This window comes from Pygocentrus nattereri, chromosome 24 (assembly GCF_015220715.1).
Source record: "Pygocentrus nattereri isolate fPygNat1 chromosome 24, fPygNat1.pri, whole genome shotgun sequence".
NCBI classification, from domain to species: Eukaryota; Metazoa; Chordata; class Actinopteri; order Characiformes; family Serrasalmidae; genus Pygocentrus; species Pygocentrus nattereri.
Window position 1 is genome coordinate 5,722,719 of NC_051234.1, and position 15,287 is coordinate 5,738,005.

Sequence of the window (15,287 nt, forward strand, 5' to 3'; positions counted from 1 at the left end):
CATATTACTACACTTATAGATAATACATTTACAAAAATCATGTACAGTGATACTGTATGATTTATACGGCTCTAAAAATGTTTAATATTTCAAATGTGAACACTTCATTACATGTTACAGAATCATCTTTAACAAGCTATTAGATTGATTGTTGATGTGTTTGTTATGTGATTATGTTACTATGCATAGGGGCCAGTTATAGTGTCAGCCAATAATGCAGCGCTATTGCCTTGTAAATAATTAACTATTTACTGCATATTGAATTAAGAGGTTTGTAGCAAGAAGTAGATAGAAGAGGATCAGTCAGCAAAAATTCTAAGTAGATCTCAAATAGACCTGCTTATGTGTTTTCTGAGACTATAAGAGATAAAATTATCTATTTGAATGAAACACACATTGTATTGCATCTTACTTTATGCCAAGCTTTAGGGCACATTATATATATATATATATATATATATATATATATATATATATATATATATATATATATATATATATATATATATAATGGCTATATATGCATGTAAACTGAAAATCGACTTGATTATTTGCTGTACAAAAATTCATTGGAAAAAAATCACCTTTAAAGTTACCATTACCTCTGAAATCATACTGCAAATATGCTCATGTCTTTGCTTGGCCACAGGAGAGACGCTTGTTCTGCAACATACAGTTGTGTGCAGAAGTTTGGCCGCCCCTGGTCACATGATATGTTGATTTTCTAAGTAAAATAAGTGAACACATCCTGTACAGAGAACAAACCTCTGCGTATTAATGCACAGTTACTGTTCATTTGCTAGAGTTAACATATTGGGGAAATAATGCAGCCTTTGTAAAACACATTTTATATTTTATGTTTTATTTTTTCTAATATATTAAACTCGGCAATAAACAGAAACCATGCACTAAAATTTGCAAAAAACTATTTGTTCGCTCCCTGTAGACAGTGTATTAACTGATTTTCACTTAGGAATCACCAATTGATTTTCGATATTTGACCAGGGGTGTTCAGACTTGCACACAACCGTATGTCTGAACTGAACACTGCTGTTTACACTATGCCTATTTATGTGGCAAATTTTGTCAAGATAGTTAACTATTTATTACATTTTATTTGTTAAATAGTCCATGATAACGTATTGGAATATATTCTCAAACTGTCTCGTCTTGAGTTTCATGCAGATAAATGGACCTGTATTACTGTAATACAGAGAAATACTAGCCAGCCTCAGTGGCTGTTGTTATGCGTCATGAAAGCATGAGCAAGTGGTATTGACTCAAACCAAAAATCGAACCAAAAATAAAAAGGGGAAACAAGTTCTGACAAGAGTGTCAGTACAGCTTGTCTGCGGATGGATGCTGGAGGTAGGTGACAACTTAAAACAGCTTTTCATCAGTCTTGCTACAAAATGACTTAATTGTGTTGCTCTAAGAAGTTACTCTGAAATGGAAGTTAAATAGTCTATATTGACTCTGAACACAGCACTGCTTGGTGTTTGTTTTGCTGTTCTGTGCTTTAGTCACAGCTGATCCAGTTTAGAGAGGCTGGCAGTGTGGAATGTTTCTTATGAATTCCTCAGCTGTGCAGGGTTGTGGCCTCAGCCTCTCTGGTGAAGTAATGTACACCTGTGAATAAAGGCCTGTTCACACTGAATCTGATTTTTATGGGGGGGGGGGGACGCATGGCCAGATTTGAAAACAGCATGTTAATGCAGTCTTTCACATCAAGTCTGAAACTGACGGAAACTCACCGTGTCCATTTTTAATCAGATCTTGCTCAGTTTTCCTTGTCGTATGTTGGTGATATGAACAGGTCTGAAGCATCTGATGCCTCTAAAAGCTCCGAGTATGAAATGAAATGTTTGCTAGTGCATTGCTGGATGCCTGAGACATTGTTTTACAACAGTTTTGGCCTATTTTTCATGATGGAGATGTACCAATGTTTTACCATCATTAGTATTACATATAAACACTCAGAAGACAGGTGTAGGTCCACTGGTCATTTTGGATAGTAAATCAAATGGATGTGCTTGCACTGTAGACAACACAACACAAAAAAAATCTAGTCAATATGTTTCTCTACAGAGCAACATTTCACACGATAAAACACAGATAGTTATGGCCCTAAAACCTGATTGGCTGAGCTGCGTTTGAAGCCTGTAAAATCCACGATACACCCGCGCCAATGACCGCTTCACAACACCTGAACTCTGTATCACTGCGCCACAGCACGAAAAGCCCTTGTGCTGTTCATGGAAAAATGTTAGGCTACATTTACACAGCAGGTAAAAGAGGCCCAAAGCCGATCTTTTTCATCATGTGTGACACAGATGTGTGTCTGTGTGTCAGTGTGAACAACAAAAAACGCATTGAATCTGACATCAGTTCCGATTTGAGACACTTTCATATGTGGTACTGAAATCCGCGGCAAAGCGGATCTGAACAGTCAGATCAGAATTCATGTGACTTTTACGTCAGTCCAACTCGACATTTGTCATCATTTTGCGCTGCTGAGACTCATAAATATTCAGGCTGATGTTTCTGTACCGAAAAATTAGAGGAGGCTCATCGCAGCCGCTCTGAGTTAAAAGAGGCTTCGAACGATCCAGCTGAGCGCGGCCGGCGGAGCCCGAGGCCGCAGCTTAAACAATCTGAGGACACGAACCAAAGAAGTGATCGTGACCAAATAACGTGGCCCTTTTAGGGCGAATTTGAGCACACTGGGGGTGATCAGTCCAGCTGTCCACCACTGGAACTTCATAATCGCTCCTGTGATGCTGGTGAAGACTAAACTGAAGCTGTGGGAGTGACTGGCGTTCACTGGCCATCATGACTGTTGACCTCTGGACGAGCCTCGTTAAGCTCTGTTCTTTTGCGCATGCGGGTCGGTTTGGGAGCTGACCTGTTCAGACTGATGCCGCATACAGATCATATTTAAACGATAATGTGAACAGCCAAACAAACAAAAAATCAGATTTGGTGAGAAAGTCAGATTTGAGCCACTTTTCCCTGCTGTGTAAATGTAGCCTGAGAACCCGTTCTTTGTTGAAACTGAGGGGCGACTAGAACAAAGCTGATCAGCTAGCTAACATGCTAAAAGATAGTCAACAGCCTAAACCACTCCATCGTTATCACAGGCTTGAATTAAAGTACTTACGGTATGATTAACTATAAAACGGCAGCGTAAAAGTCTAAAAAATATTACTTGAACGAATTACATGCTTCCAAAGTTCGTGTTTCAGTCAGGAGCAGCTTCAAACCCAGGCTGAATCTCCATTCATACCTCCATACTCATAATCTCCATACTCCCTAAATAGTGTGCTAGTTATGCATGTTTACAATTTCCAGCCTCTACAGCCAAATAGAGCATTGGTTATTGAGTATTTAAATCTCTACGTAGTGCACTATGTAGGGAGCACGGAGCCATTTGAGATTCAACCCTAGCAGGAAAAGAGGGGTGCCACTGGATTGGTGCTAAATAAGACTCGCGGTGGTAATTTGGTGAACAAAAAGTGCTTATAAAGTGAAAGTTTCTGCATTTAACAGAATCATCTGTTCATTGTTATACAACACAAAGTTAAAAAATTTATGAAATGATTATAATACACAACCTAACGTCCTCTGCATTCAGTAGTCCATGGTTGCTTAGCAATGACACCATACTTTACAGGAACTAGCTAGTTACATTTCTTGGCAGAATACTTCTTGTCGATTATTATTAATAATAATTTGTTTTATTAAAAAAAGTGTGTATTTAATCATATTTTGAGCACTGTTTTATAGGAGCAATAGGCCACTTGAGGCAGTGCATTACATGTGGTCTCCAGTGGTTTATTGCTTCATTGAACCAATTTAAAAGACGCTATTGTTTGTTGTGCAGACATTTAGAAAAATGTGTGGGATTCTCCTTTAAGGTCGGCATTGCCTCTAAAATCATACTGCATATATGCTCATACCTTTGCTTGGCCACAGAAAAGACACTCGTTGTACAGTTGTGTGTAGAAGTCTGGGTGCCCCTGGTCACATATGTTGATCATCTAAGTAAAAATAAGTGAACACATACAGAGACTGTCACACACAGAGACTTTGCAATCCATGTCACAAGACTTCATGTCCCACAACCCTCAGGAAGATCACGTGACGACACAACTTCCCTCCGACTCGGATAACCCAACAGATGCCATTACCCACAATATTGTGGGGAATCACATGACCTCTGAGGAGCTCACGTGCTCCTATCAGAGATCACGTTCTCCTGAGTACTAACCGTTTGCACCTGTGTTTTTAGTGATATGACTCAGATAGAACAGTTTTTAAGCCTGGGCTTTGGTTTAGATCTTTGCGAAGTATTGCTTCTTTACGAACATACTGAGCATGTTTCTGAGTGTTGTTTGTTATTCGTTTTTGACCATTGTTTCAATTTTGCCTTTGCCCTTTTACACTGTTGCCTGTGTTTGCTGATCAGTGTTTTTTGGACCTTTGCCTGTGTTTTGACTTGCCCCTTTTTGGCTTTGTCTACTCTGTGATATGGTCACTGCTTTGTTTTTGGTTTGTCTTTTGGATTTGACCCACGCCTGCTTTTTGACCACGCATCTGCCTAGCCCTATTAAAACACCTTTTGACCTTTTAATCCGCGAGCGTCTGGTTTCTGACAAATCGTTACAATTAGCTGAATTTAACTCATTGATGGGAAAATGTGTCCTTCGCAAAAGTTCTGGCACATTTTTATTAAACTCCATTAAAAATGCCATATTTAAGTGTGTTCCCTGTAGAGGATGTTTTAACTTATTTTGTCAAGGTCTGAGAGGTTGGAGAAGACGGTCAGTGTGTTTCAGCAACTGTTTCTTTTAATGAAAGGAGCATCAAGCACAGGCAGAGCCTGGGATTCTCCCACTGACACAAAAAATACTTTCAGAATCGCTCATTATGCAGCTTCAGCTCTTGTGTGAGGAGGTGAAACTCCCCATGTGGTTGTCTTTTGTGCAGAATGGCCTGTACTCATTATGTGTGTTGTTTGGTTCTAGTTTCTAAAGAAATATACAGGGTGATTCAAAAAGATTCAGCCCATTTCAAAGTGCCTTATTATAATAACTGCGAGACATCTAGGAACCAATCACATACCAATTAAAAGAGGAGGTCATATAGTTTCTGTCTGTCAGTAGAAGATGGATCCCTTCAGTCTGTGAGGAGATGAGACCCCTGAGCAGAAAGTGTTCTGTGGTCTCCACTTCAATAACAGTGAATCTGTCATAACTGTGCAGTGTGATTTTTGTCGTCAGTGAACCTCCAACAGCTCAGAGCATTCGTTGCTGGTTCCACAACACTGGATGATCTCTGAAATCGCACTGAAAGAGCCGTGAGTGCAGCGACACCCGACACGCTCAATCGAGTATGGGATGAATCTGACTATGGTCGTACATCTGGAGGAGGTTCATATTAAGCACTTGTAAAATTACATAATAAATTTCATGCTCATTTAAACCATTTACAGTTCACTGAATTGTTCTGTAAAGATTTACAAGTGAAATTAATCACTAATAGGATGAATCATTTTTAAATCACCCTGTATTAATTGCTGCTACTCAAGAAATCGATTTCTTCCCATGTTTTAAGGGTGAACAGGCCTTCATAGTGTGTTTTAGTCCAGATTTGTGAATCCAGATGATGTCCTTCTTTCGCTCTGATACCTGTCAATTGAGGGGTTATTTCTCTAAAGCTTATAAATTCTTGCCAAACTGACCATCCAGGATAATAAAATAATAAGAATAAAATGTGCTGAGACTGACCAGCCTAGTTTGTGAAAATGCTGAGTGCTATTTATCTGTCAGTTCACAAGACCTAAAATCTGAGTGACTGTCATTCTAGAAGATAAGAATCATAAAGTTTTATGCATTGATGTGTCAGTTTCATCACTTGGAAATGGCCTTCCAGGCTGGAATGGATTATTGACCAGGTCAAGGGGGCCAGAGGTCAGAGGCCTCTAACTGCCAAGGGTATTGAGGTGGCCATCAGAACACAAGGCTAAACATACTGCGCACATACTTAGGACAACCCATTGCAGATCTACACATATGATTAACAATTTTAAAATTTTAACAGTTATTTATATGGAATAAATGAAGAAATGCTGCCTGACGTGAAGTTGGATCTTACTGGTAATTCATAGAATGTTGTTGTAAACAATATCATAGTCCTGTTTTTGCCTGTTTGTAAGACCAGGATTCAAAAAATGAGTGAAAAGATGCTCCAAAGATGCTCAAGGCTTCACAAGACCATCAAGGCTTTTAAGCCCTTATTTCACTTCTTTTTACAGAATACAAAAAAATTGAATTAAAATTTTTAGTGATTGTAAAGTCACTACAATTACTATATATATATATATATATATATATATATATATATATATATATATATATATATATATATATATATATATATAGACATAGACACACACTCACCAGCCACTTTATTAGGTACACCTTGTTAGTAAAAGGTTGGACCCCCTTTTGCCTTCAGAACTGCCTTAATTCTTCGTGGCACACTTTCAACAAGGTGGTGGAAACGTTCCTCAGAGATTTTGGTTGGTTATTTGAGTTCCTGTTGCCTTTCTATCATCTGGAACCAGTCTGCCCGTTCTCCTCTGACCTCTCACATCAACCAGGCATTTTCGTCCACACAACTGCCGCTCACTGGACATTTTCTCTTTTTCTGACCGTTCTCTGTAAACCCTGAAATACTCAGACCAGCCTGTCTGGCACCAACAACCACGCCACGTTCAAAGTCCCTTAAATCCCCTTTCTTCCCCATTGTGACGCTCGGTCTGCAGCAAGTTGTCTTGACCACCACTACATGCCTAAATGCACTGAGTTGCAGCCATGTTAAAAAGCAATTGGCCGGTGAGTGTGTGTGTGTGTGTGTGTGTGTGTGTGTGTGTGTGTGTGTGTGTGTGTGTGTGTGTATATATATATATATATATATATATATATATATATATATCTTTTCATTTATTTAAATCAGCCATTAGGGGTGAACTTTGTGTACTTCTGGTGCCGGTCCCAAGCCTGGATAAATGGTGAGGGTTGCGTCAGGAAGGGCATCCGTAAAACTTGTGCCAAAACTATCATGCGGATCACAAATATGGTGACATACAAGAGTGGAGGGAGGTGCCAAGACAGAGCCAATGAAGACAGAGCCAAAGATTAGATGGTGGAAGCTGAAGGAGGAGGATGGTTGCAGGCAGTTCAGGGAAAAATTGCAACAGGCCCTTGGGGGCAGTGAGGAGCTACCTGAGGACTGGGAAACTACAGCTAAGGTGGTGAGAGAAACTGGCAAGAATGTGTTGGGTGTTTTGTCTGGTCAGAGGAAAGAAGACAAGGAAAGTTGGTGGTGGAATGAAGAAGTCCAGGAGAGTATTGAGAAGAAGATGGCAGCTAAGAAAAAGTGGGATAACCAGAGAGATGAAGGAAGTAGGCAGGAGCACTGTGAGGCTAGTCGCATAGTGAAAAGAATGGTGGCAAAGGCAAAGGCTCAGGCCTATGATGAGCTGTATGAGAGGCTGGACAGTAAAGAAGGAGTAAAGGACTTGTATCGTTTGGCTAAACAGAGAGATAGAGCTGGAAAGGATGTACAGCAGGTTAGGCTGATAAAGGATAGAGAGGGAAATGTACTAGTGAGTGAACAGAGAGTGTTGAGTAGATGGAAGGAGTACTTTGAAGAACTAATGAATGAGGAAAACAAAAGAGAGAGGAGGACAACAGGGGGAGTGATAGTGGATCAGGAAGTGCAGAGAATTAGTAAGGTGGAAGTGAGGGCAGCTTTAAAAAGGATGAAGAATGGAAAGGCAGTTGGTCCAGATGACATACCTGTGGAGGTATGGAGATGTTTAGGAGAGAAGGCAGTGGACTTTTTAACCAGGTTGTTTAACAAAATCCTGGAGAGTGAGAGGATGCCTGATGAGTGGAGAAGCAGCGTACTGGTGCCCATTTTTAAGAACAAGGGTGATGTGCAGAGCTGCAGTAACTACAGAGGTATAAAGTTGATGAGCCACACCATGAAGGTATGGGAAAGAGTTGTTGAAGCAAGGCTAAGACGAGAGGTTCAGATCAGTGAGCAGCAGTTTGGTTTCAGGCCCAGAAAGAGTACCACTGATGCAATTTTTGCGTTGAGAGTGTTGGTAGAGAAATACAGAGAAGGTCAGAAGGAGCTACATTGTGTCTTTGTGGCTCTAGAGAAGGCATATGATAGGGTGCCAAGAGAGGAACTGTGGTACTGTATGAGCAAGTCAGGTGTAGCTGAAAAGTATGTTAGGGTGGTGCAGGACATGTATGAGGATAGTGAGACAGTGGTGAGGTGTGCAGTTGGAGTGACAAATGGTTTCAAGGTGAAGGTAGGGTTATATCAAGGATCAGCTTTGAGCCCCTTCTTGTTTGCAATGGTGATGGACAAGTTGACAGATGAGGTCAGGCAGGAGGCTCCATGGACCATGATGTTTGCAGATGATATTGTAATCTGTGGTGAGAGTAGAGAGCAGGTGGAAGAGAATCTGGAGAAGTGGAGGTTTGCACTGGAGAGGAGAGGAATGAAGGTCAGTAGAGATAAGACGGAATACATGTGTGTGAATGAAAGGGAGGCAGGTGGAAAGGTGAAGAGTAGAGGTCGTAAAGGTGGATGACTTCAAATATCTTGGGTCAACCATCCAGAGCAATGGACAGTGTAGAAAAGAGGTGAAGAAGAGGGTGCAGGCAGGATGGAGTGGGTGGAGATGTGTGTCAGGGCTGATGTGTGACAGAAGGATAGCAGCAAGAGTGAAAGGGAAGGTCTACAAGACAGCAGTGCGTCCTGCTATGATGTATGGTTTGGAGACTGTGGCTCTGTCTAAAAGACAGGAGGCTGAGCTGGAGGTGGCGGAGATGAAGATGCTGAGATTTTCGTTGGGAGTGACAAGGGTGGACAAGATTAGAAATGAGCAGATCAGAGGGACAGTGAAGGTGGAGCAGTTTGGAGATAAAGCCAGAGAGGACAGGTTGAGATGGTTTGGACATGTGTTGAGGAGGAATAGTGGATATATTGGTCAAAGAATGTTGGAGATGGAGCTGCTGGGCAGAAGGAGAAGATGGAGAAGAAGGAGAAGACCCCTAAAGCGAGCAGCCGAAAGAAGAAGAAGATCTTTTCATTTATTTATTCATTTATTTAGACATTAATGGCTGTGTGTTCAGTTCTTTTCAGAGGACAGTAAATCTGTACTGCTGTACAAGCTATACACTGACTACTTTGTTATATCCAAGATTAATTTCTATAGTGTTGTTCCTTGAAAAGTTCTAATAAAATATCTGCAGAAATGTGAGGGGTATACTCACTTTTGTGAGATACTGTAGATATATTTCAAAATTTTCAGTCATCACGTATAGCCAACTAAATATAAACTAAATCATATACATCCATTTTTATTATTAGATGAAAACATTCTGATCTCCCCAGTAAGTCATCATGGAAAGGATCACTTAGATTTTATTTTGTATTATAGTTGCGCACTGCTCAACTATACTGTTATCCGATTTATCTTCTTCGTCTTTTTATTATTTTATTTATTTTTCTGCCATTTCTTTGCTGCGTAACTAGTCCCGCAGTTTTCAAGATATCGACGCCGTTCCAACTCCAGATTGTCTGGCTTGAGATGCGTGCTTGTATACAGCTTTTTGATTGGATGCATGGATTCCGAATAGCAGCCAAAAATCGCTGCACAACTATCCTGCGTTTCCTTCAGGAAAGGCACATTTCTAGTTATTATTATTTTATTTAGGTCAAAATATGTAGCGAAAAAGTGTTCATATTTTTTCCCCAGTATGAACTTTTACTATATATCTACACTTATTTTATTATACCAAACCCATGATATTACATCATGGGCAGAATCTGGAATAACTTGCCAATTATGCAGGATTTTAGCTAGATTCTGTAGAAGATAGATCTCTCCAGGACCAGAGCTGGGAAATATTCAAATTGTGGCAGCTCGAAAAAGTAAGGCCTTTAAAAATATATATATAAATATATATATATATATTTTTTTTTCTACTAGGTTTCAGACAACAAAGCCAACAATGGAGATGAACCCAGGCAAGTTGAAGGCAACACTGTGCAAGACTTCATCCAGGATTTGTGGCATCTACACAGCAAAGAGTAAAACAAGCAGGGCGGAGAAGCTTCTCCTGGTCATCTCCTGCCTGCTCACCAGTCTCATTTTAACCGTCCTTCTCTTTCTCGCCCTCCTCTTTCCCTTCAAATGTGGCTTTGGGGTTTCCATTGCTACCACTGGTGCATTTTGGCTCTGCATCACAATAGCCATGTGCTTCTCTCAGAGAGTCCGCTGTTTTTGGACTCTCTTTCTTATGTCCATCGGTTTGAAGCAAGGTAGGAACCTGCTCATCACGGCCGGCACAACTATAGTGATCTTCTTGAACATTCGAAACATACTGAAGAACCTCAGAGGACTTGCTAAAGGTCTGCTCTGCACTGTTGAGGAGAAATTAGTTGCCATTAATCTACCACCCCTCCAAAATTACATACAAATGCTGACATGGGTGGCTCTTCAACTCAAAAAAGGCCTACCAGAACATGTGACACTTGGGAATTACTATACAAATTACAGTTTTATTCCAACTGTACACTCACAGAACTTCACAAACAAATTGGCAGAAGCAGACAGAGCTCTGAATGAGACCGCAGAGAGCATGCTGGCTGTGATTGACACAGTGTCCTCCGTGGGAAAGACGGTGTCTCCACTTTTGGGTGTGGTGGTTTTGGTCATCCTCACAGCGCTATACCTGTGGAGGTTTCGCTCTGACCCAAAGCAAAACATCTTCATCACCAGAAACTTCATAAAGTATGATGAAAATCAGCGTCTGCAGGGAAAGCCCTCAGTTCTCCCCCTCAGCAAGAAGGAGGCAAAACGTTACGTCATGGTTCCGTCTGCTGGTTTTACCAAAAAGGAAGCAAAGGCCATGCTTAAGTTCAGCCTCCCTATCATAACTCACAGCCTGGGCTGGCTCTTTTTCGTTGGAATGGATGCTCTGTTGTACTGGACTATCATCACTCTGAAGAAGCGGTTGGAGGAGCTGGAGCCACTTCATGTTCCTGTGGCTTTAGAAATGGAGGTAAAATCTGAACACTGTTGGGATCTCCATTAAGTCTATTATCTACAGATATTTAAAATAACTAAAAACTATCTAGTGAAATGTAGTTGATTTTCAACAGGTTAAGATTAGGTTTAGAACTGCGGTTAAAGTTTGATTTCAGGCTGAGGCTGAACCTTTTTTTGGCATTTCCCCCCAATTTTCTCTCCAGTTTGGTCCTGTCCAATTCCACCCACCAGTTAGGACTTCCCCAGCCACATGATACCGCCATCTTTTCAAACTGCCGCTAACGCAATTTCATTGTACAGCTAAACACGCTTGGAGGAGAATGCTAACTGCCAGTTCTGTTATGTCAGTGCCTGCACTGGGTAGCATCAAACTAAGTAATCTACATCTAGCTGTAGTATCACTTGAGATCGAATTCACAATCTCCAGTGTTAAGACAACTGCACCACGCAGGAGTCCATAAGCTGCTTTTTAAAGTGGTCTGGTTTTGAGGTCCCTCAGTTGAACAAAGCATTTTTTCAGGCCCTAATCTTCAGTTTCTAGCGCTGATAAATTCAGAAATGACTAAGCAGTTCCACAGCAATACTCAGTACATAGGTAGCTTTTTGACCTGTTTTTCTTCTACTAAAAAGGATACTTTTTGATTATGTGCATTATTTTATTCCAGTTATCAATAACCTTCCTTGAACAGGGTGAGGGTTAGTTTTAGGTTATGGAAGTTTAAGGTTAAGATTATAGGAAATTAAGGTGAATTCATATGTGGCCATAGTATGAGAAGAAATTATATGACAATAAGAGATAACGGGGCAGGAGTAAGATGGGGTGGGAAAGGAGGAGCCACTTTAGGCCAAATAATGTGTTATTGGATGCTCACAAATTTACAAACTCTCACTTGGTCTGAAAACCAGCCACTGAAGTCTCCTACACATTAAAAGGGCAGACAGTGAGTAAAAATGTTAGTAATATAAACTGGCTAATTGATTAAAATCAGTTGGTATCTATCTAGCTTGGTGTGGAAGAGTGCTGCTACACACTGTTCAGCATTGTGGCCTTTTTCTCTCGTGTTCTCTCCACTCCTTGCATCCCTCGCTGGGACAGAAAGGAGCTTTTTTTGTAGGTGCTGTCATCGAGGAGGAAAAAAAAGTGAAGAACTTTTCCTATGACGTGCCTGTTTTTGAAAAGAAGTGCCTACCACAACCGGAACTGTGGTTATACGAATCTCTGACACCTCTGTCAGCCATCCTTGGCTCGCTGTTTCTTCTGGTCATGGTGTCCTCAAAGATGGACCAGATGAGGCTCCTGGTGTCTGAGCAGTTCTTCTCAGATCATGCTGAAGAGAGGATCACTACACTTCACAAAAAGATCCTGAACAAAAGATCCAAGTGGAAGGTTCCGACTGCAAAACAAACCCTGAAGTCTTTTGCCACACAGGTTGGTTTTCTTTCTTTTTGTGTTTTTTACCTGAGCAAAATATGGTGGTGTTTCACAGAAGTGGGTTCTTTTTTTAAATGCCAGATTTATGTTTATTTGCTTCAAATAAATATGTGTTAATGCATTTTTTAAATGAATGAATAATACAACCCCATTTCCAAAAAGTTGGGACGCTGTGCAAAATGTCAAAAATAGGATGAAATGATCTGCAAATCATGTAAACTATATTTTAAAGGAAAACAATACAAAGACAACATATCAAACATTGAAACTGAGAAATTTAATTGTTTTTTGAAAAAATATCTGCCCATTTCGAATTTGATACCAACAACATGTTCCAAAAAAGTTGGGACGGGGGGCCTGTTTACCACTGTGTTTCATCACCTCTTCTTTTAACAACACTCTGTAAGTGTATGGGAACTGAGGAGACACTGCTGTAGTTCTGAAAGTGAAATGTTTTTCTGTTCTTGTTTGATATAGAATTTCAGCTGCTCAACAGTTCAGGGGTTCATTTATCATATTTTTCATTTCATAATGCACCAAATGTTTTCAGTGGTGACAGGTCTGGACTGCAGGCAGGTCAGTTTAGCACATGGACTCTTTAATACGAAGCCATGCTGTTTTAATACATGCAGAATGTAATTTGGCATTGTCTTGCTGAAATAATCAAGGCCTTCCCTGAAAAAGACGTCGTCTGGATGTCCCACTTCTCCTCAGTCCATTGTAAATGAACTTGCACACAGAGATTTCTCCAGATTCTCTGAATCTTTTAATGTTATTATCTACTATAGATTAGGAAAATATGCTATTTTACGTTGAGAAACTTTATTCTTGAATTTTTGCACTATTTGATGGTCTTTCACAGAGTGGTGAACCTCTCCACATTTTTACTTCTGAAAGACTCCACCTCTCTTTTATACTCAATCATGTTACTGGGCTGTTGCCAATCAACCACCAGGTGTTTACACAACATTACCAGCGTCTTGTTGCCCCCGTCCCAACTTTTTTGGAATGTGTTGTTGGCATCAAATTCAAAATGGGCAAATATTTTTCAAAAAACAATGAAATTTCTAGTTTTGACATTTGATTTGTTGTCCTTGCACCATTTTCAATTAAATATAGGCTTTAAATATTTTGTCCATCCTTGGCTGTGTTTACATGCAAAGATTTTTGCCAATCCGATTGAATACAGTCAGATTACAGATTCAGACTGAGGTGTTGCTCACTCTGCTCAACAATCTGATGAAAATCTTCATTTACATGCTCGCTACAAGTAATCCGATGCAGAATGACGCGCATGCTTGGAGCAGCGCTGAGAGTAAACGCTACCATGGCAGCGATCATCACGTGAGGTCCAGTCGGCGTGAGATGAGTTTCCAGTTGACCGCTTGTGTTTTTAAAGGCTTTAAACTGATGTCAGGCTCAGAAAAACGTCCTTCACATGCACTTATAAAGGAAGACGTCGTGCTCTGAGACACACAAGCTGGACGTCCACCTCACCGCCGTCTTTTAAAGCTCAGAGTATAAACCTCGTCCCCTCTGCAGGCCAGCTTCTCCTCCGCCATGTTGAACAGTTTAAACCTTTTGCTATGACGCGCATGCGCAGGACGTTCTTACACCTTGCGATTGAAGTGTAATCGGATTCAGGCGTTTTACACGGATATTATTCTTCTATTTAATCGATTATTTAGAGGTTTACCCACCTCGTTCAATCGATAGAAATTGTATTCCGATTGGCCTCAATCAGATTAGTCTGTTCCGATTGAGGTGTTTACATTATATTCCGCGTCTTGTTGTCTTGTTGAATATACATTCTATTCCGATTGAGTTATTAGTTGGATTATTAACGGATTATCAGGCTGCATGTAAACGTGGCTATTGTATTTTATTCTTATTTACATTTTGCACAGCATCCCAACTTTTTTGGAAATGGGGTTAGGGTTATTAATAACACTTAATTTTAGTTACAGGTGCCTGAGGTGCTTTACACAGAAATGTAAATAAAACACTGAAAACAAGTGAGAACACGTTACTTGGACCCTGCTGCGTAACACTGATACAACCCTGCCATAAACATGTCTTAGCAGGAATTATATTTTGTTCTGAGTTGTCGGATTTTGCATACAAATACAGGAACGTTTTGTTACCTTTACTTCTAAGTGGCCAGTGTTTTTTAACTGTTTTTCTATCATAATGAGTTATTTTCATTGGTTTTCTTGATCAATGGGCCTCATTTACCAACCATTCTTAAGAAGACATTTCATAAGAAGAAATGTACACAGTGAAGGAATGTCACAATCAGAACAACAGAAGTAAAAAGGGTTGTCTGTGGTTACAAAACTCTTATGGACTTACACAGTTTTCATAATGACCCTGACGGCAAAAATGTCTTGTGATCTTGAGAAAACAATATTAGTTGCATCGTGATAAAGACAGAAATAAGAGTTAAAAAACAGCTTGCGATTCCATGGCCATGTTGTTGGTTTATTACTCTTACTTACATCATTATCATGACAAAACATGACCGTAGGTGTTTATCATGACAGAGGCCCTAATATTTGATGTCATCAGCTTATGTCTTATGCTATTTTTTACTGTGCACTATAGTTAACCATCATGACCCCAAACATAATGACATGTCATGTTACTGGTAACGGCAATAAAACATTGTTATATTACAGAGACTGTATAACAGAAACTTCCTATTTTTAGTCCTAA

The 15,287-nt window shown here is 40.1% G+C and overlaps 1 protein-coding gene across 2 annotated transcripts in view; it reads left to right on the forward strand.

Moving 5' to 3' along the window:
• Positions 1–1,316: 1,316 nt before the first annotated feature.
• LOC108438093 (dendritic cell-specific transmembrane protein) overlaps positions 1,317–15,287 on the forward strand; it is a 35,517-nt gene continuing 21,546 nt past the window's right edge. For both annotated transcript variants that reach the window (XM_017715642.2, XM_017715641.2), the window contains exons 1-3: positions 1,317–1,368; positions 10,079–11,153; positions 12,237–12,569. In XM_017715642.2, the coding sequence (XP_017571131.2) occupies positions 10,101–11,153; positions 12,237–12,569 (1,386 nt within the window). In that variant the 5' untranslated portion in view covers positions 1,317–1,368; positions 10,079–10,100. The remainder of the gene's footprint in view (positions 1,369–10,078; positions 11,154–12,236; positions 12,570–15,287) is intronic.